General features: G+C 43.6%; 1 protein-coding gene across 1 annotated transcript; it reads left to right on the top strand.

The window, feature by feature from the left end:
• Positions 1-217: 217 nt before the first annotated feature.
• On the top strand, positions 218-26,243 carry LOC147735021 (proto-oncogene Mas-like). Its single transcript, XM_086953743.1, has 2 exons — positions 218-319; positions 24,951-26,243. The coding sequence occupies exon 2, from the start codon at positions 24,991-24,993 to the stop codon at positions 25,990-25,992; it is 1,002 nt and encodes a 333-aa protein (XP_086809869.1). The 5' UTR covers positions 218-319; positions 24,951-24,990; the 3' UTR covers positions 25,993-26,243.
• The last annotated feature ends 1,137 nt before the right edge of the window (positions 26,244-27,380 follow it).

Raw genomic sequence — 27,380 nt, forward strand, 5'->3', positions numbered from 1 at the left:
TTTGTCATTCCTAATTTTAGAAGATGAATGAAGGTTAGTGGTCATATTTTAATAAATGTAGACTCTCGGTAGAAGGCCTACTGTCAATATCTGCAAGGACCATATTAGCTATTTGTTTGTAGAAAAGGGATCTCAAAACGAAGATTTTAACCAATACTCAGCTGTTTAGCTTTAGCAGACAAGTCATCTGACTGGGCTTCTTGTTTTATTTTTATTTCAGAATATATAAATGAAGTGGCTGCAAAAGAAAGATGGGTCTCAGGAAAGCTGACAATTGTTCATGGAGTGCCCATCCAGAATGGGAATTTGCATAAGAACGGTAATTATTTATGCATCTTTGAAATCATTTTCATGAAATTGTACATGTAAGCTAAGATTTGTGGTTACCTGCTTAAGAAAGATATTTGAAACTGAGTTGATAGCATCAGTAGTGTTTAATTATTTTATAAATGCCAGGAAGTGGCGATTCAGGGTCTGATGTGTATATTTAATTTACTACTTGATACCAGAGGCAAAGAAGCTGTCAGGAAGCGCCCCCTGCTGGCAGCCCTCAGGAGGGAGGAAAGGGAATCCGATGAACCCCGGACTTCTCTGTGTAACAGTTGAAAGCAGAGACAGGTGATTTTGGAGCCATGCATAACCTCAAATTATAGATAGGTAAAAAGTGAAATACGGGGATATTTTTCACCACGGGGTTATGAATGACATAATAAACAACTCAAGCTTCATTCTCGTTGTCTATTTGATGTCACTTAGAACCCTTTGTTGAAAACATCCCATACTCCACTGTTCCCAATTTATAATTCTATATTTCACGGATCGAAGTACTTCCTGTATGACTAAATACAAATATAGTTACATTTTAAAATAATGAATCTTTTTCCAGTGGAACACACGGAGGAGATCGTATGACGCTACCGTGTGTATTACCAATAGTAAATGTAAATATAACATGATTTTAATGTTCTACAATATCCAAGGCTTCACAACAACTACTCAAAAGGTGTGGGGCCGGCCAACTTTGTAATGAGTGTTATGTTCCTGCACCTCAACATCCTGCCGGAACTCCTGGTCTATCCCTTCTATTGAGAAAAGCAGTTTTAACCTCTGGTTCATCTCTAAAACTAGTTTCTCTTGCCACAGACATAAATGTTATGTTAAAGAGCTTTATAGAGCGCTCATTTACCTGGCGATGTCTTGGCGCTAGCTTCACTCGAAAACAACTGGAATGAAAGTCTTAATTATTACTATTTAAAATGCTTTATTGAGATAATAAAACAATGTAAAACATCAACACAAAGTCTAAAAGAAAGAGCAGGAAATTAATAATATAAGTCAGGAATAATAAGGCAGTAATATGCAAAATCCTTATGAAATAAGATTATACTAAGTGGAAATGCATTTTAGAGGTGGTTTTCTAAAAAGTAAAGGAAAAGGAAGAAAGGGAAAACAAAGAAGAGAAAAGAAAAAGAGAAGAGAAGAGAAAAGAAACAAGGGCAAAAGAGACGAGTCCTAAAAGGTAAAATGCATAGAAAAAATACATACAAGAAGAAACAAATATTAATAACAATAGAGAGCAATGCATAAAATCTTAACAATAAAAATTAAGTGGACTGCCAAGATAAAAAGTTAGTTAAAGGTAACCAAAGTAAATCTCTTTTAATCAACAAAACAGTGGTAGTGGCGTATGCTTTGTCCATTCTGTGGTGATGACAAAGTAAGTTCCACCATGCTTGAAAGGAGATTTTTGAAGTGTCCTTCCAATTAGAGGTAATAATCTGAAAAGTGATTGCTAAAAATAAATTGATAAAATTACCAGAGTCTCTGTAATTAACAAATGCAGGTGAGAGGTTACCAAGAAAGATATATTCAATGTGGAAAGTAATGTTAGACAAAAAAATGTCATTTAGTATGGAACAAATGTTAGACCATAGGTCGGCTATTAGGGGACAATGAAAGAACATATGAAAAAGGTCACTCTTAATGTGAGGGCATGACCAGCATTTAGAAGAGTCCAGCAATTTAAATCTATGGTGGTCAGTGGGGGTAAGAAATAACCTATTATAAAAATAATATAAGGTCTGGGTTGTACTAGCCGAGCGAGAGGTAGTGTGAATCCTGGACCAGAGGGAATCCCAGGTATCTACAGAAATGTCAATACCCAAATCTGTTTCCCAAAGGAGTTCTAAAGGAGATTTAGTTCTAGTTGGAGGGGAATGGGAAATCAATTTGTAAATAGTAGCTGCTTTAAATTGAGTTGAGAATTCAATGGGAGTAAAGGAGGGAAGTATATGTTCAGGAGAGGAGTTGGGACTGGGAATTGTGGGGAAATAATAAGAGGTGAGAGTTTCCTTAAGAATGCCATAGCGAAGGGAATAATGTGGGGAAAATATCATTAGGAGATTGGAGTTCAGAAAAAGATAAAAAAGAGTCATCCTTCTTCCAGTGTTGGGGAGTAAGAATTCCTTTATCAATCCACTCCTTCCTGAATAAGGCGCGATTATTAATCTTAACATTTTTGTTATACCAAAGAGGGATATCAAAAGAGCGACTGTTAGAAGAAAAATGTGCAGGAAGCGAGGAAAAAACTAAAGCCTTAGAGTGAACAAGAGTGGGGAAGGACATGCCTTTTGGAGGTAAGGACACCTGAATGGCAGAAAGAAGAGAAAAAGGAGAGCACGGGGCCTGTTCCAAGGTGCCCCACGTCGTTGTTGGTGCAATATTGGAATTGGAAAGAAAGGTCCAAATTTGTTTCAAAGAGAAGGCAGAGTGATATTGTCTAATATTAAGAAAGTTAACCCCTCCTAAATTTTTAGGGAGTCAAAGGCGGGCCAAAGAGATTCTAGGTTTACGATTATCCCGATTATTCCACCTCCTCCTTCTGTGACACCCGGTTCACTTCTCCTGTGCCGATCTGCTGTTCTCTTCCACCCCGCCTCCTTCCTTAACTCCCTGTTTTCTTCTCATATGCTGATCTGCTGCTCTCTTGAAACCCACCTCCTTCTTTAACTTCCTGTTCTCTTCTGCTGTGCTAATCTGCTGCTCTCTTCCACCTCACCTCCTTCTTTAACTCCCTGTTCTCTTATCTTCTCCTGTGCTGATCTGCTGCTCTCTTCCACCCGCCTCCTTCTCTAACTACCTGTTCTCTTTTCTTCTCTTCTCTACTCCTGTGCTGATCTGTTGCTCTCTTCCATCCCACACGCCACGCAGTTAAGAAAATTAGCTTCCTCTTGTAAATTTGCCACTTCAATTGATGAAAGAATTAGAGATCAGTTCATGGTTGGTTGTAATATCGAAAAGGTTCGAGATGAACTATGGTTAAAAGATGAACCATCTTTAGATGAGGTCTTACAACTAGCCAAAAGAGTTGAACATTCCCTAAAGTGCGTAGATACCTTGAATAAAGACAAACAACCCGCTGTTCATGTTGTTAAGAAAACGGTGGCTGACTCACAAAAACCTTCTGGGTTTACTAATCCTTCAAATTCTAAAAAGAAACCCTTTGTACCTAAATGTTTCAGGTGTGACAAAATTGGTCATTATGCGAATGACACGAAATGTCCTGCTTTTAATGCTGTTTGTTCAAAATGCAAAAAGAAAGGTCATTTTTCCATGTTATGCAAAAGTAAAACCCCTTCCACTTCTATAAAATTCGTTGAAGATGAATGTCTAGAGGAAGATTTTGTCTGTGGACAAGTTATTGTTCAAGTCACATCCACAGCTGATCTTAGAAACTGTCCTATTGACACCATTGAAATTGAGGGTGAATCAACGGATGTTCTCTTTGACTCTGGTGCCAAAATAACTATTATTTCTAGAAGTTTTTATTTGGGTAAGTTGTCCAACAAGACTCAATTATCTAGAGCTGACATTCGTCCGTTAGCTTATGGAGGTAAACTTATTCCTCTTATGGGATGCTTTACAGGTCGAATTGAGTACAAAAGTCGTTATACTGTTGGCAAGATCTATGTTTCGCAGAAGGGTGATAGTATAATCAGTTGGTTCCACCAGGGTGATCTTCACATAATGTTGGATCCCAGTGGTCCCAATCCCATAATACTTAAAGAGCTTGTCAACTCTGTCCAAATTGATTCTAATGTTGAGTTATTGTCACGCATCAAAATGCAATTTCCTAAAGTATTTAGAGGTGAATTAGGGTGCCTCAAAGACTTCAAACTTGAAATTCCACTAAGACCTGGTTCTCAACCCTATGCTTGCAAGCCTAGACCTGTTCCCATTTCCCTCAGGGATGAGATAAGTGAATTGGAAAAATTAAAGTTGGGTTGGATCATTGAAGAAGTTACAGGGACTGATTGGATTGCGCCCGTAGTGGCCGCACGCAAACCCAATGGTTCTTTGCGTCTATGCATTGATTTGAGGCAGTTAAATAAGTGTGTTATCAGTGACAGATACCCTCTTCCTAACATCTCTGATCTTTTGACTAAAGTGGCAATGCAAAAATATTTAGCACGTTAGATTTAGCTTCTGCTTACCACCAGATTGAGCTAGAAGAGTCTTCAAGAAATCTTACATCTTTTATCACTCCCTTTGGGACTTTTAGATTCGTCAGAATGCCCTTTGGCCTTGTTTCAGCGGCGTCTGTATTCCAGCGCATTATGGAGAAGGTTCTCAAAGGTTGTGAGAAAGTATGTGTTTACCAAGATGACATTCTCGTATTTGGTAAGAATGATGTTGAGCATGAATCTATCCTGTTTGATGTACTTAGTAGACTTGAAAGGGCCAACCTCACCATCAAGATTGACAAGTGTCATTTTGGTGTCTCATCAATTCATTATTTAGGTCACACAATTTCAAAAGATGGTATTGCACTTAAGGCCAACTTGGTGGATACAATTGTTAAGATGCCCCCCCCCCCCCTTCCTCCAGAGAAGAATTGATGAAATTCTTTGGTATGTTAGAATATTATAATAAGTTTGTTAAAGATTTTGCCAGTCAGTGTGTAGGTCTAAGAAGTTTGTTAAAAAAGGGGTCTGAATTCATTTGGAATGACACTTGTGAGTCTGAATTTCAGACGTTAAAAAAGGGACTTGAGAAAGCTCCCAATCTTCGAAGCTTTGACCCTCAAAAGATTTCTATTCTTACTACCGATGCCAGTCTCAAAGGACTTGGTTCTGTTCTCCAACAAGAGAATGACGGAGTCTTAGATACCATTATGTTTGCCTCACGTGGTCTTAAGGACCCTGAAACTCGTTATTCCGTTATTGAACGGGAGGCTCTGGCTGTATATTGGTCTGTCAAAAAATTCAAGAAATTCTTGTGGGGAAGTAAGTTCATAATCAAGACTGATCACTAGCCTCTATGCGAGATTTTCTCAAAAAAAGGTATTGATTTAGTATCCAGTAGAATAACCAGATGGGTTATTGCACTTCAGGAATTTGATTTCACTATAAAATATATACCAGGTGTTCAGAATTGTGTGGCTGACACCTTGTCAAGGCTTGTTGACATTTCAAAGGACGTACCTTTAGATGATGACTGTGAGGAAGATAAATATCAAGTTTGCCCAGTTTCTGTTGAAGTCATTGATGAATCTGAGTGGCGTTCTAAATTATCATCTGATCCTGTTCTCTCTGAGGTGATGTCTCTCCTAGAGAAGGGTTGGCATTCTAAGAAACAGGGATGTGTTGAGTGTGCGAAATTCTGGGGGGTGAAAGACGAATTGGCTGTTTGTAATGATTTGTTGGTTCGTGGGACTAGATTGGTTCCTCCCTCTGAATTACGCAAAAACATCATTGATCTGGCTCATGAGTCACACTCTGGTATGACAAAAACTAAGGAAAGAGTTCGCTCATCCTACTGGTGGCCAGGCATGGACTTGCACATTGAGCGTATTATCAGAGATTGTGTGGTTTGTAACCTGAGTGATAAATCCAAAGTTGTAAGAGTACAACCCATGATCATTAGAGATCTCCCGTGTGGGCCGTGGAAAGAGGTTTCATTTGATATCCTTGGCCCCATTTACTCTGATGGGCAGCAAACATTCGTTTTCGTATTAATGGATTTATTTTCCAGATGGCCTGAGATACACTTCACTTCAAACATTGAGACTAGCAGTGTTATAAGATTCCTAGAGACCCTCTTTGCCAGGGAAGGATTCCCACAATCGTTGCTCACTGATAATGGGGTTCAATTAGTTTCCAGGGAAATGGAGTATTTCTTACTCAGGTGTGGTATAATTCATAAAAAATGTGCTCTTTACCACCCAGAAACCAATGGCGTGGTGGAGAGATTTAACAAAGTACTCAAAGAAACCATCTCTTGGGCTAAAGGGGTGGGCCTCAATTGGAAAGAACAAGTTCTCAAAAAGGTTGAAAACTATAGATTCACTCCTCACTCCTCCACTGGTAAATCGCCCTTTGTCCTTTTTAGGGGTAGGTCCCCTTGTACTTTGTTAGAACCAACATGGGTAAGAGATTTGAGCGATGAAATTGCTAGTTGTTCCAAGGATGGTGATTCGAGTAATGAACTTAATTGGCAAGAGAAAGAGATTTTGAAATCCTCCAACAGAAAACTCTATTTCGATTCCAAGCATGCTGTTAAAGCAACGCCTGTGAAGGTTGGTGACATGGTAGTTGTTAAACTTCTTGGTAAAAAAATCAAATTCTCTGAACCAATAAAAGTAATAAAAGTCTTTAAGAATGCTGTGAGGACTTTAGACCATAGAATATGGAACTTAAATAGAATTTGTGTCTTATCTGATAATCACCAGTCTCCTGCTCTTGAGCTTAAAATGGGTGCTGATGGCTCCCGACTTGACACAAATCATGAAGTTCCTAAAGTGTGTCGACATTCTTCCAGGACCACCAAGAGACCTTCTCATTTAAAAGACTATGTTTCTTGATGAAAGCTTTCTTGTTTACCTATTGTTTTACAATTTTATTTGTTCCTTCTTTTGCTTGTTTTGTTTTTTTATGGGGGGAAGATGTGTAGCATCCTCTCTCTCTGATTCACACTGTATGTATGATGTCATGTATTCTATTTGGTTGCCACAGCTACTAGAATGTATCTTTACAAGCTGTGGGCAGTTTTACTTTGAGCTTGGATGAGATCTGGATGTGTCTCCTTATACTCCAATAAACCTGAGCTCCTATTCAACTCAACCTTGCTTCTGCTGGGGCTATCCGTGTAGACACTCACGGAATTGTTTACATTTGAGAGTGAGTAATTGCTTTCACGAGCGCACCATCGAGCTCTGTTTATTTCCAAAGACACTTGCTTTCACGAGCGCAAGCACCTTCGAGGATTGTCAATCTTTAAATGTACTTGCCGCTTTACTGCAGCTTCAGCACATTGAGAACGTGTAGCGAGATCAGTCTATCTTCCAACGCTTCACAAGATGTACTTATTTTTAAAGAAGTTGAAAGCCGGCGCCACTTTACTGCCGCTTCAGCACATTGAAAACGTGTAGTGAGATCAGTCTATCTTCCAACGCTTCACAAGATGCACTTATTTCTAAAGAAGTTGAAAGCTGGTGCTGCTTTACCACTTCGTGCAAGCACAGTGAGCCTTCCCTATTTCAAACGTTAAACGGCACCATAACACCAGGGGAAACAGAGGCAAACAGTTGCAAGTTTTAAATAGAAGGTTGATTAAACGAACGCAGACCCCTTTATAAATTCTCACGTCAAAGTTTCTTCAGAACACTGTTCATTCAGTTAAAAAAAATGATAATAAAAAACAGCCGCAGGTGCCATCAAAACACATGAATTAATAGTGAAAACAGCCGCTGGTGCAATCAAAGGCACACACAATCAAAGGCACACAATCAAATCAAATAATAATAAAAACAGCCGCAGGTGCAATCAAAGCACATAAATTAATAGTAAAAACAGCCGCTGGTGCAATCAAAGGCACACCATAAAGGATATTGGTACCTTGAAATTGAAGAAAGTAATTTTGTTGAGAAAGTTGAGTCTCCTGTTTCTCCAGCTGCCGACTACGCCAATGTAAGATCTTGAAAATTGATAAGAAAACAGCAGAAGCAAGGTTGATTTGAATAGGAGCTCAGGTTTATTGGAGTATAAGGAGACACATCCAGATCTCATCCAAGCTCAAAGTAAAACTTCCCACAGCTTGTAAAGATACATTCTAGTAGCTGTGGCAACCAAATAGAATACATGACATCATACATACAGTGTGAATCAGAGAGAGAGGATGCTACAACTCCCTGTAAACTTCAGCTGATCTGCTGATCTCTTCCACCTCACCTCCTTCTTTAACTCCCTGTTCTCTTCTGCTGTGCTGATCTGTTCCTCTCTTCCACCCACCTCTTTATCTAACTCCCTTTTATCTTCTCTTCTCTTCTCCTGTGCTGATCTGCTGCTCTATTCCATCCACCTCCTTCTTTAACACCCTGTTCTCTTTTGCTGTGCTGATCTGCTGCTCTCTTCCACCCGCCTCCTTCTTTAACTCCCTGTTCTCTTCTCCTGTGCTGATCTACTGTTCTCTTCCACCGCCTCTTTCTCTAACTCCCTGTTCTCTTTTGCTGTGCTGATCTGCTGCTCTCTTCCACCCACCTCCTTCTCCAATTCCCTGCTCTCTTCTCTTCTCCCGTACTGATCTGCTGCTCTCTTCCACGTCTCCTTCTCTACCTCCCTGTTCTCTTCTCTTCTCCTGTGCAAATCTGCTGTTCTCTGCCACCTCACCCCCTTCTTTAACTCCCGGTTCTCTTCTCCTGTGCCGATCTGCTGTTCTCTTCCACCCACCTCCTTATTTAACTGCCTGTTCTCTTCTCCTGTGCTGATCTGCTGCTCTCTTCCACACCGCCTCATTCTCCAACTCCCTGTTTTCTTCTCCCGTGCTAATCTGCTGCTCTCTTCCACCCACCTCTTTCTCTAACTCCCTGTTCTCTTCTCCTCTGCAGATCTGCTGCTCTCTTCCACCCGCCTCCTTCTTTAACTCCCTGTTCTCTTCTGCAGTGCTGATCTGCTGCTCTCTTTCACATACATCTTTCTCTAACCGCATACACACATACATACAACCACGCACGCACACACACACAACCACACCACACACACAACCACACCACACACACAACCACACACACACACAATCACACACAACCACACATACAACCACACACACAACCACACCAACCACACCCAACAACACACAACCACACCCAACCACACACACACAACCACACACAAAACCACACACACACATAACCACACACATACAACCACACACATCTATCACGCTCACTCTATCCGTCGCCCTTATTCTATCTGTCGCTCTCACTCTATCTATCTGTCGCCCTCACTCTATCTATCTATTGCCCTCACTTTATCTATCTATCTATCTATCTATCTATCTATCTATCTATCTATCTATCTATCGCCCTCACTCTATCTATCGCCCTCGTTCTATCTATCACTCTCACTCTATCTATCGCCCTCACTCTATCTATCGCCCTCACTCTATCTATCGCCCTCACTCTATCTATCACTCTCACTCTATCTATCGCCTTCTATCTATCACCCTCACTCTATCTATCGCCCTCACTCTATCTATCGCCCTCACTCTATCTATCGCCCTCACTCTATCTATCGCCCTCACTCTATCTATCACTCTCACTCTATCTATCGCCCTCTATCTATCGCCCTCACTCTATCTATCGTGCTCACTCTATCGCCCTCACTCTATCTATCGCCCTCATTCTATCTATCTATCTATCTATCTATCTATCTATCTATCTATCTATCTATCTATCTTTTGCCCTCACTCTATTTATCTATCTATCTATCGTCCTCACTCTATATATCTATCTATCGCCCTCACTCTATCTATCTTTCGCCCTGCCTCTAACTATCTATCGCCCTCAGTCTATCTATCTATCGCACCACCACAGCATCACTCAGGGCACCACAACATCACTATGTGCTACTACAGCATCACTGAACGCCACAACATCACTCAGCACCACCATAGCATCAATCTGTGCAACTATACAACAACAACTGGTTCAAATATGTTCTCTCAATGTTTCAAGCTTTATTACAAATGTCACAAAAAGATGTTAATATTTCACTTCTGTTCTTGGATTTTAGTCACAATAAAATACACTGAACATAATCTTCACAAAAGTTATGTACTAAAGTTTAAGCTATTGCCATTATAAATTACAATAACTTTTATTTAAGTATTAATTATTTAAAAAAATTAAAAGCCATTGTTATTTGTAATATCAATACATCTAAGTCATGTAAATAGAAAAGATGTTGCATTTAAATGCTATAGGTGTGACATTTGCAAAAGTTAAAAGTATTGGCATTGTAAATGACAAAGCTATTAATTTCGCTATTTTCAAAACCAACACAAAAATTAAAAATGTGTCATTTACAAGACCAATAGCTCAAACTTTCCCAATGCGAGACCTATTGCATTGCAAATGCTTGTTTTCATTACACATATTTATAGTTGATATGTTTCACCTTTCTTTGTCTGTGCATAGAGAGTTGCAAATATGTCCTTCAACGTTTTGTAAAATACTTTAAAATTCAGGCTGTCTTACGGTCCTGTTCTGATGTATCTTTAAGCTACATTCTTTTTGGTGTTTGTGATGTTCCTGGAGAACAAACTGAGCTCGAATGTATCTTTACAAATCCATTTCCTCTGGACTACCTGAGTATGTCGACATAGTTTTAAATGTGCCTTTCTTTTCTCTTCCATACATAATACAGGATTATTCATTAGTAATTGAGCAATCGTCATTATTATTGCTATATCATTGGAATTGCGTTTCACAGGCCGTTGACAGCATGCCTTTTCTGTTTGCAAAGATATGTAATGCACTGCATTTGAGATGCAATCAAGACCTTCTTGGGTTTATTTAGAGAACAGACTCCACGTTACTCTGTGTATTTTCTCCGTAATAATATTTTAGGAGAATGTTTCCCTTATTCATTGAAGGCAGGCTTCATGACAATCTTTTTATTTATTTTATTTATTTATTATTTTATTTTTTAAACTTGTATGGCGCAAACAGCTACCCAAGTAGGGTTTCCAGGCGCCTAAGAACACAGCATCATAGATGGAAAAAGAATAGCAGGGGTCATTCAGATTACTGATCAAACAACCAGGTCTTTATCTCTTTACGGAACCTGGGGAGACTTCCCTCCTTTTGTATGTGAAGTGGTAACAAGTTCCATATAGTGGGACCAAGGTGGGCAAAAGATCTTCCTCCCATCCTGGAGAGCTTGAATCTCGGTACGCAGAACTTTTCAGCTGATTGGGATCGCAAGTTTCTTGTAGGGATATAGGGATGTGCTAGTGTCTGAAGATATTTCGGGGCGGTACCTGCTTTAATTTTAAACATGTAGTTTAAGGCCTTAAATCTGATGCGATTTTCCACCTTCAACCAATGCAGTTCACGTAAGTAGGGGGACACGCTGGTATTTTTTGGGATATGACAGAAAAGTCGGGCAGCCGTATTTTGTACCAGTTGTAATCTTTTTATAACGGCTTTATTTGCCCCTAGATACAAGATGTTCCCGTAGTCAAGCCGGGATGTAATTAAGGCATTGACTACTGTTTTTTGCATGGGGACAGGCAGCATCCACAAAATCTTCTTTCGCCATTTGATAATGGTGAAGCAGAGACCCACTATTTTGCTTGCCTGTTGCTTCATGGACAAAGTATTGTCCAGAATTACTCCCAAATTTCTTGCATGAGGCACTGGTGCTGGAAGATCACCCATCTGGATAGGCCAGTGTGATATATTCCAGAGCTCTGGATGTTTGCCCAGAAGAAGGATCTCCGTCTTGTCTCCATTTAGTTTCAACTTTTTAGTTGTCATCCAGTTGAAGATGTTCAGGAGACCACTTTTGAGAGAAGACGAAGATGAAGATTGGGGTTCAGACAGTGAGAAGACAATTTGTGAATCGTCTGCGTACGTCATAAAAGTGAGTCCCGCTTTTTCCACTAAGTCTGCTAAGGGTCTCAGATATAAATTGAAAAAGAGTGGGCTAAGAATGGAGCCCTGTGGAACCCCGTGGGGGGAATTAAAATGTCCAGAGCTTGCAGCGGTAGATTCTATTTGATATGTACGTTGGCTCAGAAAGGATCTAATCCATTGCAGGGCCATTCCACCAATTCCATTTTTTTCAAGCGTGGTGAGTAGCCTATTATGCGACACAGTGTCAAAGGCTGCTCTTAGATCAAGTAAAATAGGCGCAACCGTTTGACCATCGTCAAGGAGTTTCTTGATGGTTTCAGATATTCCTAGCAGGGCAGTCTCCGTAGAGAAACCCGCTCGGAAGCTAGACTGAGTGTGGTAAAGGAGGGCATTTTCTTCTGCAAAAAGGGTAAGGGCTGTGTGTACATGTCTTACCAGACATTTGGAAAAAGCTGGAAGAAGTGATATAGGCCTATAATTGGCTATTTGTTCCGGATCTGCTGTGGGTTTTTTCAACAGTGGGGTCACTATGGCATGTTTCCATAGGGTAGGAACTGTGGCCAGCTCGAGTGATGAGTTTAAGGTATCTGGGATAATTTCAAGGGCAGGTGTTTCCAACAGTTTTATTATATTGATAGGGATGGGATCCTGTGGAGAACCAGATTTAATCGACTTCATGAGGGAAGTAAGGGTATCAATTGTGATGGGCGGCCATTTTTGTAGGGTTTGATTACATTCCAAATTTTCCGGCGAAACAGTGTCACCGTTGTTTTTATCAATCTCAACGATTAATTTGTCAATTTTATCTGAGAAAAATTGGGCTAAGTCCTGACATTGCTTCTCACTTAGAGGGCGTGGTGGGGCCGTGATCTGCCCACCCGCAAGGTCTTTGACCGTGGTAAACAAAGTTTTAGCTTTGGTTACAGCTCCTGTGATGGTATCAGCTACATACGTAGCACGCGCTTTTTTACATGCGGTATAATAGCGATTTCTAGCAGTGTTGTACCTAGTTTTTTTGTCAGGGTCGAAGTCCTTACGCCATGCTCTTTCAAGAGCCTTACACTTGTTTTTTTCCACTTTAAGTGAGTCATTGAACCATGGGGCAGGAGGGCGATGTACATTGCCTTTGTATTTAGAAGTAGGTAAACAAGACTCTGCTGCATTGGTAAGCCATAATTGAATGGCATTAGCAATACTTTCCATAGTTTTGTTCTTTTTAGGCGGGTTCATGCTAAGTGCAGAGTTACGTTTAGAAATATCTAGAGATTTCCAGTTTACCCTCGGCCGGATCGATAACATCTTATGTTCCATAGCAGTAGTGGGTGGTTTAAGACTGAATTTAATTAAAAAATGATCAGACCAACACACCGGGGTGGTGTCCTTCCAGGTAAGTTGTGAGAGGTTCGAAAGGAGTAGGTCTAATAAATGTCCTGTCTTGTGGGTGGGTCCCGAATTTAGGAGATGGATATTTAGTGCAGTAAGATCTTCTAGTAGATTACAGTAGTCGTGTTTGATTTATCCTCTAGATGAAGATTAAGGTCTCCAATAATCGAGAAATTTTTTGACGCCAAGAGAAAAGGGGTGATGTAATTGGCCAGGTCTGTGGCCCATTTAGCGCAGCTTCCAGGTGGCCGGTATATAAGGATGCCTGAAAATGTGAAGTTGGGATTCAAGCAGATTTTAAAGAATGCAGCTTCACATTCCGGGATTGCTAGTGGCTCAAGCGTGCATGTATGTTTTTTATTATATGCAATGGCAATTCCACCCCCCGTTTTTCGGGTTCGATCCATCCTCAAGATCGCATAATTGGGGGGAAGGGCCATAGCTATGTCCGGGCCGGAGCCTGCATGCAACCAGGTCTCTGTGAGAAATAAAGCGTTAGTTTTCTCATCCACTAAGAGGTCAAAAATATCTAACCTGTGTTTGGGCAGGGACCGACAGTTAATGCTGTAGAACAGGCAATTGTCGTTAATAGGGGGCGACTGTTTAGGTAATTTACTACGCCTAGTTGTAGGAGGGGGATAAGGTTGGAAGGATGTGATAGTATAACTACAATTAGGACAGGCAGCAGTTCCCATATGCGGGATGGCAAGTAAAGCACAGTTATCATTTGGTACAGGACGCAGAGCCATAATCTGGGCTGGGGACAATACCTGTAGAGGCCTAATTTCGGGAGCATAGCCTTCTGCCCCGTGCCCCGTCCTGGCCTGGACGGGCACAGACGGGCTAGTCTTAGGCGTGTCTTCGGCGCGTGATCGGCGCGATTGCTGCGCGTCATCGCTGCACGTCTTAGACATCATCAGAGTTTTGAAGGTTCCATGCTAGCGATCAGCACCGCCTCCCACACTCTCCACCAATCAATGGCTGGCCCCGGTAAGAACCCGGAAGAAGGTAGCGCCCTGCACCCTCCACAACAAACAAGCCTAACGCTTGCGGTGGACCGGGGTAGCAGGGGCGTCAAGAATCGCCAAAGAGAGGTTTGTAGGATGCACACAAATTAAAAAGGGCAACAACGATTTTAAAATGTAAAGTGCAAAGTTCACAAATAAGTTTTAAAAAGCTTTAAGCGCGCTAAGTGCAATTATTAAATCAATTCACATAGCGGTTTCAGCGTCCAGGTCATGCTATCAGCGTTAAAATAAATGCGTGTAGGGAGGAGCTTCGCGGGCAACCAAGATGGCCTTGTGAGCTCGGAGTTCCGAAGACCTCCCGATCCTCCGCAATGATCCTGCCACCTATCCTGTCCCACGACGGTGGGAATCATCAGCTAAGCCGGTGCTGAAGCGGCGCCCGTTCTCAGATCGGAAATCCGATCTTCCCGGACCGAGTTATGCCGTCGTGAAGTTGGCGGACCCCGCCTGCGTCATTGGCTGACACCGGTGGGACCGAGTGGTGGCCTGTCGCGGGACTCCCTGTTCGGGCCTATCGGACTGCCTGGACCAGCTGGCCCGGGCACTCTTCGCTGCACTCTCCCTTTGATGGTTCCTGGGGCTCCCATCGCCGTGTCTCTGGTGCAGACTGAAGTTGCGTTTGGTGACCTGCCCCTCCCCCGGACTATCCTGCCATAGCATTTCAATATGGCGGGCAGAGGGGACTCGGACAAAGGAAAGCCTCCAAGAGTCAGCAGGAAGCCGACTCATTCCCAATCTACTATTCCAGAACGTTTCTCTCAATCTAAGGGATCACCGGTTATGACGGGCCGAACTAAAGACTCGTTGCGGGACGTGTCCCCTGAGGAGCCTGAATTTACGCTTCGGGACGTGATGGGGGCCATTGCTGGTGTGAAGGCTGAGATGCATAGTCTACACGAGGCGCTGTCCAGCAAAGTGGATCGAACATAATCTCATCAGAGCTGATCTTGGCAAGACAAATGATAAGGTGAAGTCTCTGGACCTCAAAACATCGAGCTTAGTCAACGACATGTCAGACGTACAGACTGAGGTCCGTGACCTGAGAACGGCTAATGGGATGCTTGCGCGCCGGCTTGACAAATTCGAGGGACGGGCACGGTGCCAGAATGTCCGCATTACGGGAGTGCCGGAGAGGGCCGAGGAAGGGTCGGTGGAACACTTTGTGGAGGACTTGGTGGTTAAGAACTTGGCGCCGGGAGGTCTGAGCAAGTTTTTCTCAGTCGAGAGGGCTCACAGGGTCCCGGGTGGCCCGCCGAAGTCGGGTGCATCCCCTCGCCCCATCATCGCGAGACTCTTTAATTATAGGGACCGGGACGCCATTTTGCAGGCATCGAGGAGCGCTGGCCCTCTGCGATTCCAGAATGCAGATATCAACTTTTTCCCTGACTTTACTCAGGCTGTCCAGAAGCGCCGGCAAAGTTTTACTGGTGTAAAGAGGCGGCTTCGGGAGTTGGGGATGCGCTACTCCATGCTTTATCCTGCTAAACTTCGCATTGAGCATGGTAACCGGACAGTGTTTTTTGACCTTCCAGATGCGGCAGGGGACTGGTTGGACACTTTGCCTCAACAACGGACCGAGCCGGATGACCAGACGGAGGATGCTGCAGGAGGATCAGGTTCCCGGGAATGAACAATCTGCCTGTGACTTTTTCTGGGAGGGTTGCTGCGGCTGGCACCGACTCTGACTATTGTTTCTTTTGCTTTTGTCACTTCTGCACTTTGATATGGAGGGTGACGGGGGGGATAGGATGTCTCTTTTCTCCTCTAGGGGCTTCTTGTAGGTTAGTTTAAGGGGCGACAGGCACACTGCTAGTTGGGATGGCTTCTAGTCTAATGCAGGGGTGCAGGGTGGGGGGTAGTTGGAACGCGTTCTTCTTGTTTGTTCTATTCTTTCCAAACTCGTCATGGCTGTGGTTTTATTGTTCTGATGATCTTTGCTCATGGGCTGCATTCCGGGGGGGTTGGGTGGGGGGGCGCGTCCTTGATGATGGGGGTAAATCATTGAATTTGTTGAGCTGGAACGTTAATGGGTTGGGGGATCGCATTAAACGTGGTGTTGTTCTGCAGATGCCGAAACGTTGTGCCCCAGATGCCGGAAACTCATCTTGTTGGTAACACCTGTAGGGCCTTGAACAGGAGAGGTTTCAAAATGGTGGCCCATTCGGGTTTCTCTACAGGGTCCCGTGGGGTGGGCATCATGGTGCGCATGTCCCTTCCCCTAGAGGTGGAGTCTACCCTGGTTGACGATAGGGGCCGATACGTTGCAGTGGTGTGCAGGTGGGAGGGGCGCACTCTGGTTTTAGTTTCGGTTTACGTCCCCCCGGGGCTGCAAACATCCACTTTTCAAGATCTGAGTGGCGCCATTTTGGGACTCCCGGAGGGACTGCTGATTCTGGGGGGGGGGACTTTAATTCTGTGGTTTCAGGTGATTTGGATTGTTTCCCATCCAGAGATCTACGTAGTGCTCAGTCCTGGCTCTCGGACTTCATTGCCACCATGGGCTTGGTTGATTGTTGGCGACTTTTCCATCCCGCTCAGAGACAATACACTTTCCACTTCGGGGCCCACGGTAGTCTTTCCCGTATCGATTATGTCCTGACCCCCGCGGCCCAAGCACAGTCGGTTTCCAACGCTCGTCTCATGGCCAGGGGTATTTCTGACCATTCCCCGGTTTGGGTGTCTTTCGACTTCTAAATTGTGGCGACATCGAGAGTGGCACCTATTAACCACTGGTATTTTTGTAACCCCAAAACCCGCGATCTCCTGGCGAAGTCTATTGAGCTGTACTTTGCTGAAAACTCAGGTTCTGTCGATTCGGCCGTCTCCCTTTGGGAGGCCTTCAAAACTGTTCTCAGAGGGGAAGCCTTCTCCTTGAAGCCGAGGCGCGCAGAAGATGGGATGAAGACTTGGTTCGGCTGGAGTCGGATATTGCTGATCTGAACTCCCAGCTGGCCCTGGGACCGACTCCGGATTTGCTCCATGCTCTTGCCCTGAAGCAGTCGGAACTTAGGGCCACTGCTACTGACGTTGCTAAGGCGATGAGCAGGGAACAGCAGGGCAGGATATATGACGCTGGGGATAAGGCGGGTAAGCTTCTTGCATGGTTGGATAAGAAGGACCTGGCGTCCCGAGTGGTACCAGAGATCCTGGGTGACGACGGACTCGTCGTCACTGACCCTGCTGCTATCGCCAAGACGTTTGCGGACTACTTTGAGACGGTCTATACGTCTGTTTCCGACCGGTCCGAACTTGACTCGGCCTCCTTTCTGGAGGAGATCGAGCTCCCTTGCTTGTCTGACGCGGAGCGGGAGGATATGGACCGGGGCATGACGGCTGACGAAGTAGCACTGGCGATCAGGTCGCTGCGCTCTGGTAAAGCACCGGGGCCTAATGGTATCCCGGTGTAACTATATAAGCTCAGGGCTGATACCATTGCTGCACCTCTGAGAGATATGTTCCTGGCGGCCCGTGAGGCTGGTGAGCTCCCATTTGACCAACGACTGGCCACTATTGTGGTCATTCACAAGGAAGGGAAGCCTCGAGACCTATGCCGTTCCTACCGCCCCATTTCCCTGCTGAACGCCGAGCCGAAAATTTTGGCGAAGCTTCTTGCTAACCGGCTGGTGGGAGTGATCGCGGACTTGGTTCACCCGGATCAGTCCGGTTTCATCCCTCACCGTAACACGGCCCTTAATCTTCGAAGGCTCCATGCGGTAATGGCGCGGGAACACCTGATCACGACGCCGACGGTACTTGCCTCGCTCGACGCGACAATGGCATTCGACTCGCTCGAGTGGAATTACCTCTGCGCTGTGCTTACTAAACTTGGGTTTGGACCTGAATACATCGGCTGGGTCCGGCTCCTCTACTCTTCCCCACTTGCCAATGTGACGGTGAACGGTCGATTGTCTGCCTCGTTCGCCTTGCGCAGGGGCACTAGACAGGGCTGCCCGCTGTCGCCGCTCCTGTTTGCTCTAGCACTTGAGCCGTTGGCTGCGTGGATCCGGGTGCATCCCGACGTTGCAGGTATCATGTGGTCGCCTGGTTTTGAGGATCGAATATCGCTCTATGCAGACGACATCCTTTTATATCTTACTTCTCCCTGCCAGTCCTTGATTATGGTGTTTGATTTACTTGGCACTTTTGGTGGTTACTCGGGCCTGGTCATCAATTGGTCCAAGTCCTCCCTCTACGTGCTGTGTGGCGATACTCCGCGCCTCCCTCGAGACTGCTCTATACAGATTTCGCAACATGGTTTCAAGTACCTGGGCATTTATATTTCAAAGGATGCCCGTGCTCGTTACACTAAGAACTTGCTCCCTCCTTTGGTGAGGTTGCGGCGAGACGTGGAGGGCTGGAAGAAGCTGCCGATATCTCTGCTGGGCCGGGCAGCATTGTTTAAAATGATGTCCCTGCCGCGGTTCCTCTATGCGCTCCAGAATACGCAAGACCCAGTGCCAGCCAAGTACTTTGGAGAGGTTGAGAGCCTGCAGCGTACCCTGCTGTGGGATGGCAGGCCGCGGATCTCTATTGCCAAGCTGACTATTCCATGGTATGATGGTGGCATCGCCTTGCCTGACATGCGCCGCTACTATTGGGCGTCTCAGCTGGCGGCAGTTAACCACGGTTTTTACGGTCCGGCGGTCAATCCTGGATATGCCATGGATCGCTGGCTTACGAATGATGGGAATTACTACAGGGCATTGTACTCTAGATCTCTGGATCGGAAACTGACTGGACCTACTAAAACAGCGGTGCACCTCTGGAGGGCGGTGACCAAGACTTTGGGTTGGCAGGGCAAACTCACTATGGCTACTCCCCTGTACGATTCCGACCTGCTTGGGAAACTGTGGCACTCCAAAGGGTTTGACAGATGGGATCTTATCGGTATTTCAAAGGTGGTAGATGTGATGGCTAGGGGGGAGGTTAAATCTTTCGAAGTGCTACAGGCCGAGTTCCAATTGGGTACAACGGAATACTTCCGTTATGCACAGCTTCGGCACGCTCTCATATCTTCTATACCCGTGGGGAGAAAGTGCCTGAGTCATCTCCGCTGGAAGACAGGGTGTTAGACGGCCATATGCCGGATAGTGCCATCTCTTTGACCTATAAAAAGCTTATTAATGTGCGGACTGACCTGCTGGTGAAACTGAAAGACCTCTGGGTGAATGACGGAATTGAGATGGATGAGGAGGAGTGGCAGTCAGCAGTTTCTTCCCCTAAGGAGGTGGCGATCTCGGCCAGGCTGAGACTTGTTCAGTTGAAGATACTCCACAGGGTTTATATCACGGGCCCAAGGCTGATACACATGGGACTCTCTTAGGATGGACTGTGCAGGAGAGGATGTGGTGAGGTGGCAACTTTTATGCACATAATCTGGGAGTGTCCGGTGGTACAGAGCAGGAATATCGTCGTAAAAATATCGACTAACCTAAATATCGCTGCAAAAATATCTACAGGAAGAAATATCAATGACAAAAATATCGTCTGACCAGAATATCGACAGACAGGTAAGTAATATCGTTAACATTAATATAGTTGCAATAAATATCGTTTACAAAAACATAGTTTACAATAATATCGTTTTTTAAATAATTATAAGTAATGTAGTGTTTTTAATGAATATTTGTAGTCAAAGTAGTATTTTTAGTAGTATATTATTATTTAATAATGTATTTTCAGTTGAATTTAGTATTAATAGTTCCGTAGCGGGTTGTGGGTTTATAGGGGAGTAGGGTGGGAAGTAATTTAAATATAATGAAATAATACATTAATTAATGTTTTAAATGAATATAAATAGTGTAATAAATAATAGTTAATTAATTTCAATTAGTTAATTGAATAGAAATTATGTAATTAATTATATTAATTTTTTAATTAATTTTAGGTGTGTGTACAGGATTTTTTTAGTGAAAATGTTTTTGGGTAAAGGGGTATTTTTAGGGTTCAGGGTCAGTTTTCAGTTTTTGGGTAAAGTGGTATTTTTAGGGTTCAGGGTCAGTTTTCAGTTTTTGGGTAAAGGGGTATTTTTAGGGTTCAGGGTCAGTTTTCAGTTTTTGGGTAAAGGGGTATTTTTAGGGTTCAGGGTCAGTTTTCAGTTTTTGGGTAAAGGAGTATTTTTAGGGTTCAGGGTCAGTTTTCAGTTCTTGGGTAAAGGGGTATTTTTAGGGTTCAGGGTCAGTTTTCAGTTCTTGGGTAAAGGGGTATTTTTAGGGTTCAGGGTCAGTTTTCAGTTTTTGGGTAAAGGGGTATTTTTAGGGTTCAGGGTCAGTTTTGGGGTTTTGCGTAAAGGGGTATTTTAATTATATGTATGTATTATTGTTGTTATATAAAGTAACGTGTAAAATCAATTTATATGTCCACATTTATTAAGTTTATAATTAAGAAGTGTAGTACATTTTTTTTAAATAGTTAAAAAATAAAAGTAATGTAATGTATTTTGTTAATAGTACTTATATTTATTTATTATTTAATGTAATTTTAATTATTTTAAAAAGTCGATATTTTTTACATCTATATTAATTACAACGATATTTTGGAGTCGATATTTATGTACTTACCTGTTTAAGTATAGGGTGTCGATATTTTTGTAAACGATATTTTTACAACGATATTTATGTCAGCTATATTTTTGTAATCGATATTTTAACACCCTACCGTGTCCGGTGGTTGCCTCGTACTGGGGGCGTGTGCATGAAGTGATGAGAGCTGTTACCGGCGTGACCCTGCCTTCTGAGGCCCGGCACTGCCTCCTGAACGTTTGGGGCCCGAACGACTACAATGTAGCTCAGACCCGCTGGGTCACCCTGGGTAATATGATAGCCAAAAGCGACATTGCCCAGAAATGGGGTGCGTCCGCGCCCCCCACTGTCGACCTGTGGAAGACCAACATGGATTGGTGCATGTTCCGAGAAAAGACTGTTTACTTGGCTCGGGGCAAACCCAGGATGTGGGGGTCGATATGGGGAGCGTGGAACTGATACAGGGGAGACATCTGTGCACCCCCGGAGATGACACAGCCTGAGATCCGCCTGTCTCCGTAGCTCCCCCCCTCCCAAGGTTCCAAGCTTTGTATCCTGAATCTCTGCTCCCCGTCCATCTGACTGTCATGTACCCTGTTGTTGATGGGATGTGCGAACCCCGCCCCTCCCCGTGATATATGCCTAGACTATCCTCTTTGTCCTCAGCCTTGTTTCGTTTCTTCTCTTTTTTCACTTCCTTTTCTGTTCCTTCCTCTTTTTCTCTCTTTACTTTTCTCTCTGTTGACTTAGGTCATATTTATTGTTATTTTAGTATTTTCTATTGTAAAATTAAACCTGACCACTCCTGTGCCTTGTTTTTGTACATTTTTCCGAGTTGCAATGTGATGCTGCCTGGCCTCCGGGATGTACGGCTGAATAGCGGTGTACTTGTTTTGGTAAATAAAGGTTTTCCAAAAAAAAAAAAAAATGCGTGTATCTTCAAGTAGAGCGCTTGAAACAATGGGGCTTTGAAGGCTCCGTGCTAGCGATCAGCACCGCCTCCCACACTCTCCACCAATCAATGGCCGGCCCCGGGAAGAACCTGGAAGAAGGTAGCGCCCTGCACCCTCCACAACAAACAAGCCTAACGCTTGCGGTGGACCGGGGTAGCAGGGGCGCCAAGAATCGCCAAAGAGTTCAAGTTCAAGTTCAAGTTTGGCATTTATATAGCGCACTACTTACCCATAGGGTCTCAAGGCGCTTGAGGGAGGTGTGGAATTATTTATCAAAAATCCAGGTTTTGAGTTGTTTTTTGAAGGAGAGGTGATTTTGAGTGCGGCGGAGACGGGTGGGGAGTGAGTTCGAGGTTATGGCCGCAAAGTAGGAGAAGGATCTTCTCCCCATGGTGGACCTGTGGATGCGTGGTATGGGGGCGAGGACTTGGTTGGACGATCGGAGTTTGCGGGTGGGGGTGTAAAAGGAAAGGCGTGTGTTTAGGCATTCGGGTCCTAGATCGTATAGTGCTTTGTGTGCGTGGGTGAGGAGACGGAACGTTATTCTTTTGCTGACGGGGAGCCAGTGGAGGTCTTTCAGGTGACTGGAGATGTGTGCTCTGCGGGGGACACCGAGACCGCCCTCATCACAGCAGCAGACGACATACGAAAACTATTGGACAATGGAGAAACAGTTGCCCTCATCCTACTTGACCTCTCCGCAGCTTTCGACACAGTCTGTCACAGCACCCTTATAGACCGCCTCAACAGCATCGGAATTCAAGGAAAAGCACAGAACTGGATCACCTCTTTCCTCGCCGGAACAACCCAAAGAGTCCGCCTCCCCCCTTTCAGATAAGAGGCCAGCGAAGTCATCTGCGGCGTACCACAAGGATCATCACTCAGCCCCACACAGAGTGTGCTGTGATGAGGGCGGTCTCGGTGTCCCCCGCAGAGCACACACAGAGTGGGGCTGAGTGATGATCCTTGTGGTACGCCGCAGATGACTTCGCTGGCCTCTTATCTGAAAGGGGGGAGGCGGACTCTTTGGGTTGTTCCGGCGAGGAAAGAGGTGATCCAGTTCTGTGCTTTTCCTTGAATTCCGATGCTGTTGAGGCGGTCTATAAGGGTGCTGCGACAGACTGTGTCGAAAGCTGCGGAGAGGTCAAGTAGGATGAGGGCAACTGTTTCTCCATTGTCCAATAGTTTTCGTATGTCGTCTGTTGCTGTGATGAGGGCGGTCTCGGTGCTGTGTTTGGCTCGGAATCCGGATTGTGATATGTCGAGGGATTTGTTGGATTCGAGGAAGGCGGCAAGTTGATTGTTGACAGCTTTCTCAATGACTTTGGCAGGGAATGGGAGGAGCGAGATAGGTCGGTAGTTTTTAAGTTCAGTGGGGTCTGCTGTGGGTTTCTTCAAGAGGGCGCTGAGTTCGGCGTGTTTCCAGCTTTCCGGGAAGGTAGCGGAGTTGAAGGAGCTATTGATGATGTCGCGAAGGCGGGGAGCGATGATGGAGTCTGCTTTGTTGAAGATGTGATGGGGACATGGGTCGGTTGGCGATCCTGAGTGGATGGAGTTCATCAGGCGGATGGTGTTTTCCGTGGTGATTGGTTTCCAGGTGCCGAGGTTGTTAGGAGGGGGATTAGGTTCTGAGATAGGTGGGGTGGACTGGTCACCCGACTGGTTTAAGAAGCTGTTGTGTATATCGGCGATTTTGTTGTGGAAGAATGAGGCTAGGGAGTCGCAGAGGTACTGGGAGGGAGTGATGTCATTGGTGCCGGCTGAGGGGTTGGTGAATTCTTTTACTATGTTGAACAGTTCCTTACTGCTGTGGGCGTTGTTGTCGAATCGATCCTTGAGCGCTGTTTTCTTAGTGGAGAGTATTAGTTGATGGTGTTTACGGGTGGCGTTCTTGAAAGTGCCTAGTTTTTCGGAGGATGGGTTTCTTTTCCAGGCTTTCTCGAGGGTAGGGCATGTCTTCTTGGATTTTTTAAGTTCATCGTTGAACCAGGGGGCTTTCTTGATGTTTAATTTGGTAGGGATGTTTTTCAGAGGTGCTAATTCGTCAGCGCTGCGGGTGATCCATTGTGCAAGGTTGGAAGCTGCTTGGTTTGGGTCTGATGAATAGGCAGGGGGGGTATTGGTGGAGCGATGAGAGAAGCTGGTCTGTAGTGATTTTGTTCCAGTTTCTGCGGGGGATTTGTTGTGGGTGGTAGTGGGTCGTAGTCTTTTTGTAGTTGAAGTGCACGCAGCTGTGGTCTGTCCAATGGAGAGCTGTGTTGTGGTTGAAGGAACGCTTGCGATGGACCGGGGTAGCAGGGGCGTCAAGAATCGCCAAAGAGAGGTTTGTAGGATGCACACAAATTAAAAAGGGCAACAACGATTTTAAAATGTAAAGTGCAAAGTTCACAAATAAGTTTTAAAAAGCTTTAAGCGCGCTACTTGCAATTATTAAATCAATTCACATAGTGGTTTCAGCGTCCAGGTCATGCTATCAGCATTAAAATAAATGCGTGTATCTTCAGCGATTAGTGATTTATACTTATAATAATTTCAGAGCATTTTGTCTATTCTTTTACAGGCAGCCCTTATGATTTTATAATTATTTTGCTATTGACTGAGGATGATTTGAATTGACTAACCATTTGCCTTTTTGATTGCTGTGTTGATTTCTACATTCTAAATAAACCGTCTTGGTTTGAAAATGTATCTTTTCCTGTGTGGATTTCTAGGGTGGATTTTCCTTTGTGGGTTACTTGCAATCTTCATCGTGTGTCCAGTTTGTTCAACTAGGAAGAACAAGTGCCCTATCTAATCTCACAACCTGAAGCCTCTGGCCCTTTTACAGTTTCTGACTATGTTGTGACTTCACAAATCAAAGCAACATATACCCTTGAATAGAACTGAATTGCAAATGTCCAGACTATAGTACTTATGTAATTCTGTGTCCCAAAACACTAAAATGTTAAGTGGTTGCTCCAAGTCCTTTGCCCATTGACCAAGCTGGTGTCATTCGCAAGAAATAGTGTTGATGTACAAAGACCTTCTGAAACAGAAATTGTGGGTTGGGAGTGTTAAAATTCTCAATACCTAATAAACATTAGTCACTCAAAAACATTATTGATAAAAATATTCTTGAGTTATCTGTCTTTTTGCTTCTTGTTTACAGGGCAGAACGTGAATGCTACTGCATCATTGAGTCGGTGACTATGTCAAATCAAACCCTAAACAGCACCAGCACTACTGAGCAAGAGTGGTCTGCAGAAGTTTCTGACTGGTTTGACAGGCCAGGCGAGGAGGATCACACACTTTTACTCACTCTGAGGTGCCTCTCTCTCATCTTTTCGCTGATTGGCTTACTTGGAAATGGAACTGTACTGTGGTTTCTTTTCTTCAGAATTCCATCAAACCAGTTTACCGTCTACATTCTTAACCTGGCTCTGGCAGACTTGAGCGATCTCTCCAGTTCATTCATCACTCTGCTCTATGTCTTTGGCTACCCCGCTGGACAGCACTCTTCAGACACAGCTAGGAATGTACTGCTGACCCTGCGGCTCTTCCGTATCCTAGGCTACAACACCAGCCTCTATCTCCTCACAGCTATCAGTTTAGAGCGGTGCTTGTCTGTTTTCAAGCCAATGTGGAACAAATGTCAACGCCCAAGGCATCAGTCAGTCATAGTGTGTGTCATACTCTGGGGACTCTCCTGTTTGATGACTGGACCAGAGTTCTTCTTCTGTGATGAGGAGATGTATGAAACTGAGGATTCTCAGTGCTCTGCAGTGCTAATAACATCATTTAGCTTTGGTTTCATCATTGTTGCTCCACTCATGGTGATTTCCAACCTTACCCTACTTTGCAAGATAGGCTACAGCTCCCAGCAGCACCAAAGTCCAAAGCTGTACATTGTCATTGTCATATCGGTACTGTTCTTCCTCATCTCCACCATACCCCCACGCATCCTAGAACTCCTCCTCTACTATAAGGTTCTTCCACCAGGGAAATTGTCCTTCTTCAGTGCTCAACACGCCAGCATGTTCTGTTCAACCATTAACGGCAGCGTTGACCCTTTCATTTATGTCTTTGTTGGGGGTCTTTGGAAAAATAGAGGGAAGGGTCACATCCATGCAGCACTCCATAGAGCCTTCAAGAGTGAGCCACCCATAATTGGGCATGAGGAAAAGAACAGCATAAGTACATTGTATGGATGAATAGCTTTTCTGTTCCTCACAAACCATGAAAGATTATACATTTTCCTGGCTGTAGCCGTAACATTCAGAAGATGCAATACAATATACCCCTCCAGTGGTAATACATATGGTCAAAAAACATGATAATTAAAACAATAATAACTAATTTTAATACGCTTACTCACATTCACCCATTCATTAACGGGTATAAAGGTCACATATCCATGTTAGCAGCATACATTATTGTCTTATGAGCAAAATAAATTGTAACTTGCCTTTAACATATTTGTTTCCCGTTACTTTTGTCTTTGTCCAAGGCTTTGCTATATCTGACTCGGATCACTGACAGAATATCGAGGAGTAAAATATCGACCTGGCAAAATGTTGATGAAAAAATATAGAATGCCAGAATATCGAATTCCTATCTCCAAACAGGTAAGTACAAAAATATTGAATCCAAAATATAGTTGTAAATAATATAGTTTGTAAAAATATCAAATGTTTTAAATGTCTAAAAAGTAATGCAAAATAATAAAATAATTTATATAAATAAGTAAAACATACTTAAAAATACTTAAATAACCTTATAAGGAATAAATAATTAATGTAAAAAATAAATATAAACGTGCATTGTTATTTTTTAATACATAAATATATATTAACTTAATAATACTACAAACTATGAAATAATTGTACCATATGATAGGGGGAGGGTAAAATTTACTATTCCCACTCCAGTGAGTGCAACATTAGGGAAAGCGTAGGATAGCAGGAGGGTGAAAAAAGTACTATTCCCACTCCAGTGAGTGCAACAGTAGGGAAAGTGTTGGATAGTGGGAGGGTAAACATTACTATTACCAATCCATTGAGTGGTACAGTAGGGAAAGCATTGGATAGCGTAGGGCTAAAAATTACTACTCCCACTCCAGTGAAAGCAACAGTAAGGAAAGCGTTGGATAGCGTGGGGGTAAAAATTACTATTCCCACTTCAGTGAGTGCAACAGTAGAGAAAGGGTTGGAAAGCGGGAGGGTAAAAATGACTGTTCCCACTCCAGTGAGTGCAACAGTAGAAAAAGCATTGGATAGCTTAGGGGTTAAAATTCCTATTCCCACTACAAGGAGTGCAACAGCAGGGAAAGTGTTGGATAGCATAGGGGGAAAATTACTATTCCCACTCCAGTGAGTTCAACAGTAGGGAAAGTCATGTTATATTATATGAATAAAATTAATTAATTATCAATACCAATAAAAAATAATTAAAATGTATTCCCAATTACAACATATTTAAACATTAATTAATTATAAATGCAAATAAATATAATGTATTAAACATTATTAACCTATTGTTAATTAATTAACAACAAATTAATTTTCAATACCAACACTTTATAAGTAACAAATTACCAATT

Source organism: Lissotriton vulgaris, chromosome 1_2, assembly GCF_964263255.1.
Source record: "Lissotriton vulgaris chromosome 1_2, aLisVul1.2, whole genome shotgun sequence".
NCBI classification, from domain to species: Eukaryota; Metazoa; Chordata; class Amphibia; order Caudata; family Salamandridae; genus Lissotriton; species Lissotriton vulgaris.

Bases quoted from the DNA above. Each gene is read 5' to 3' on its own strand.
- LOC147735021 (XM_086953743.1), top strand. From the start codon at position 24,991: ATGTCAAATCAAACCCTAAACAGCACCAGCACTACTGAGCAAGAGTGG.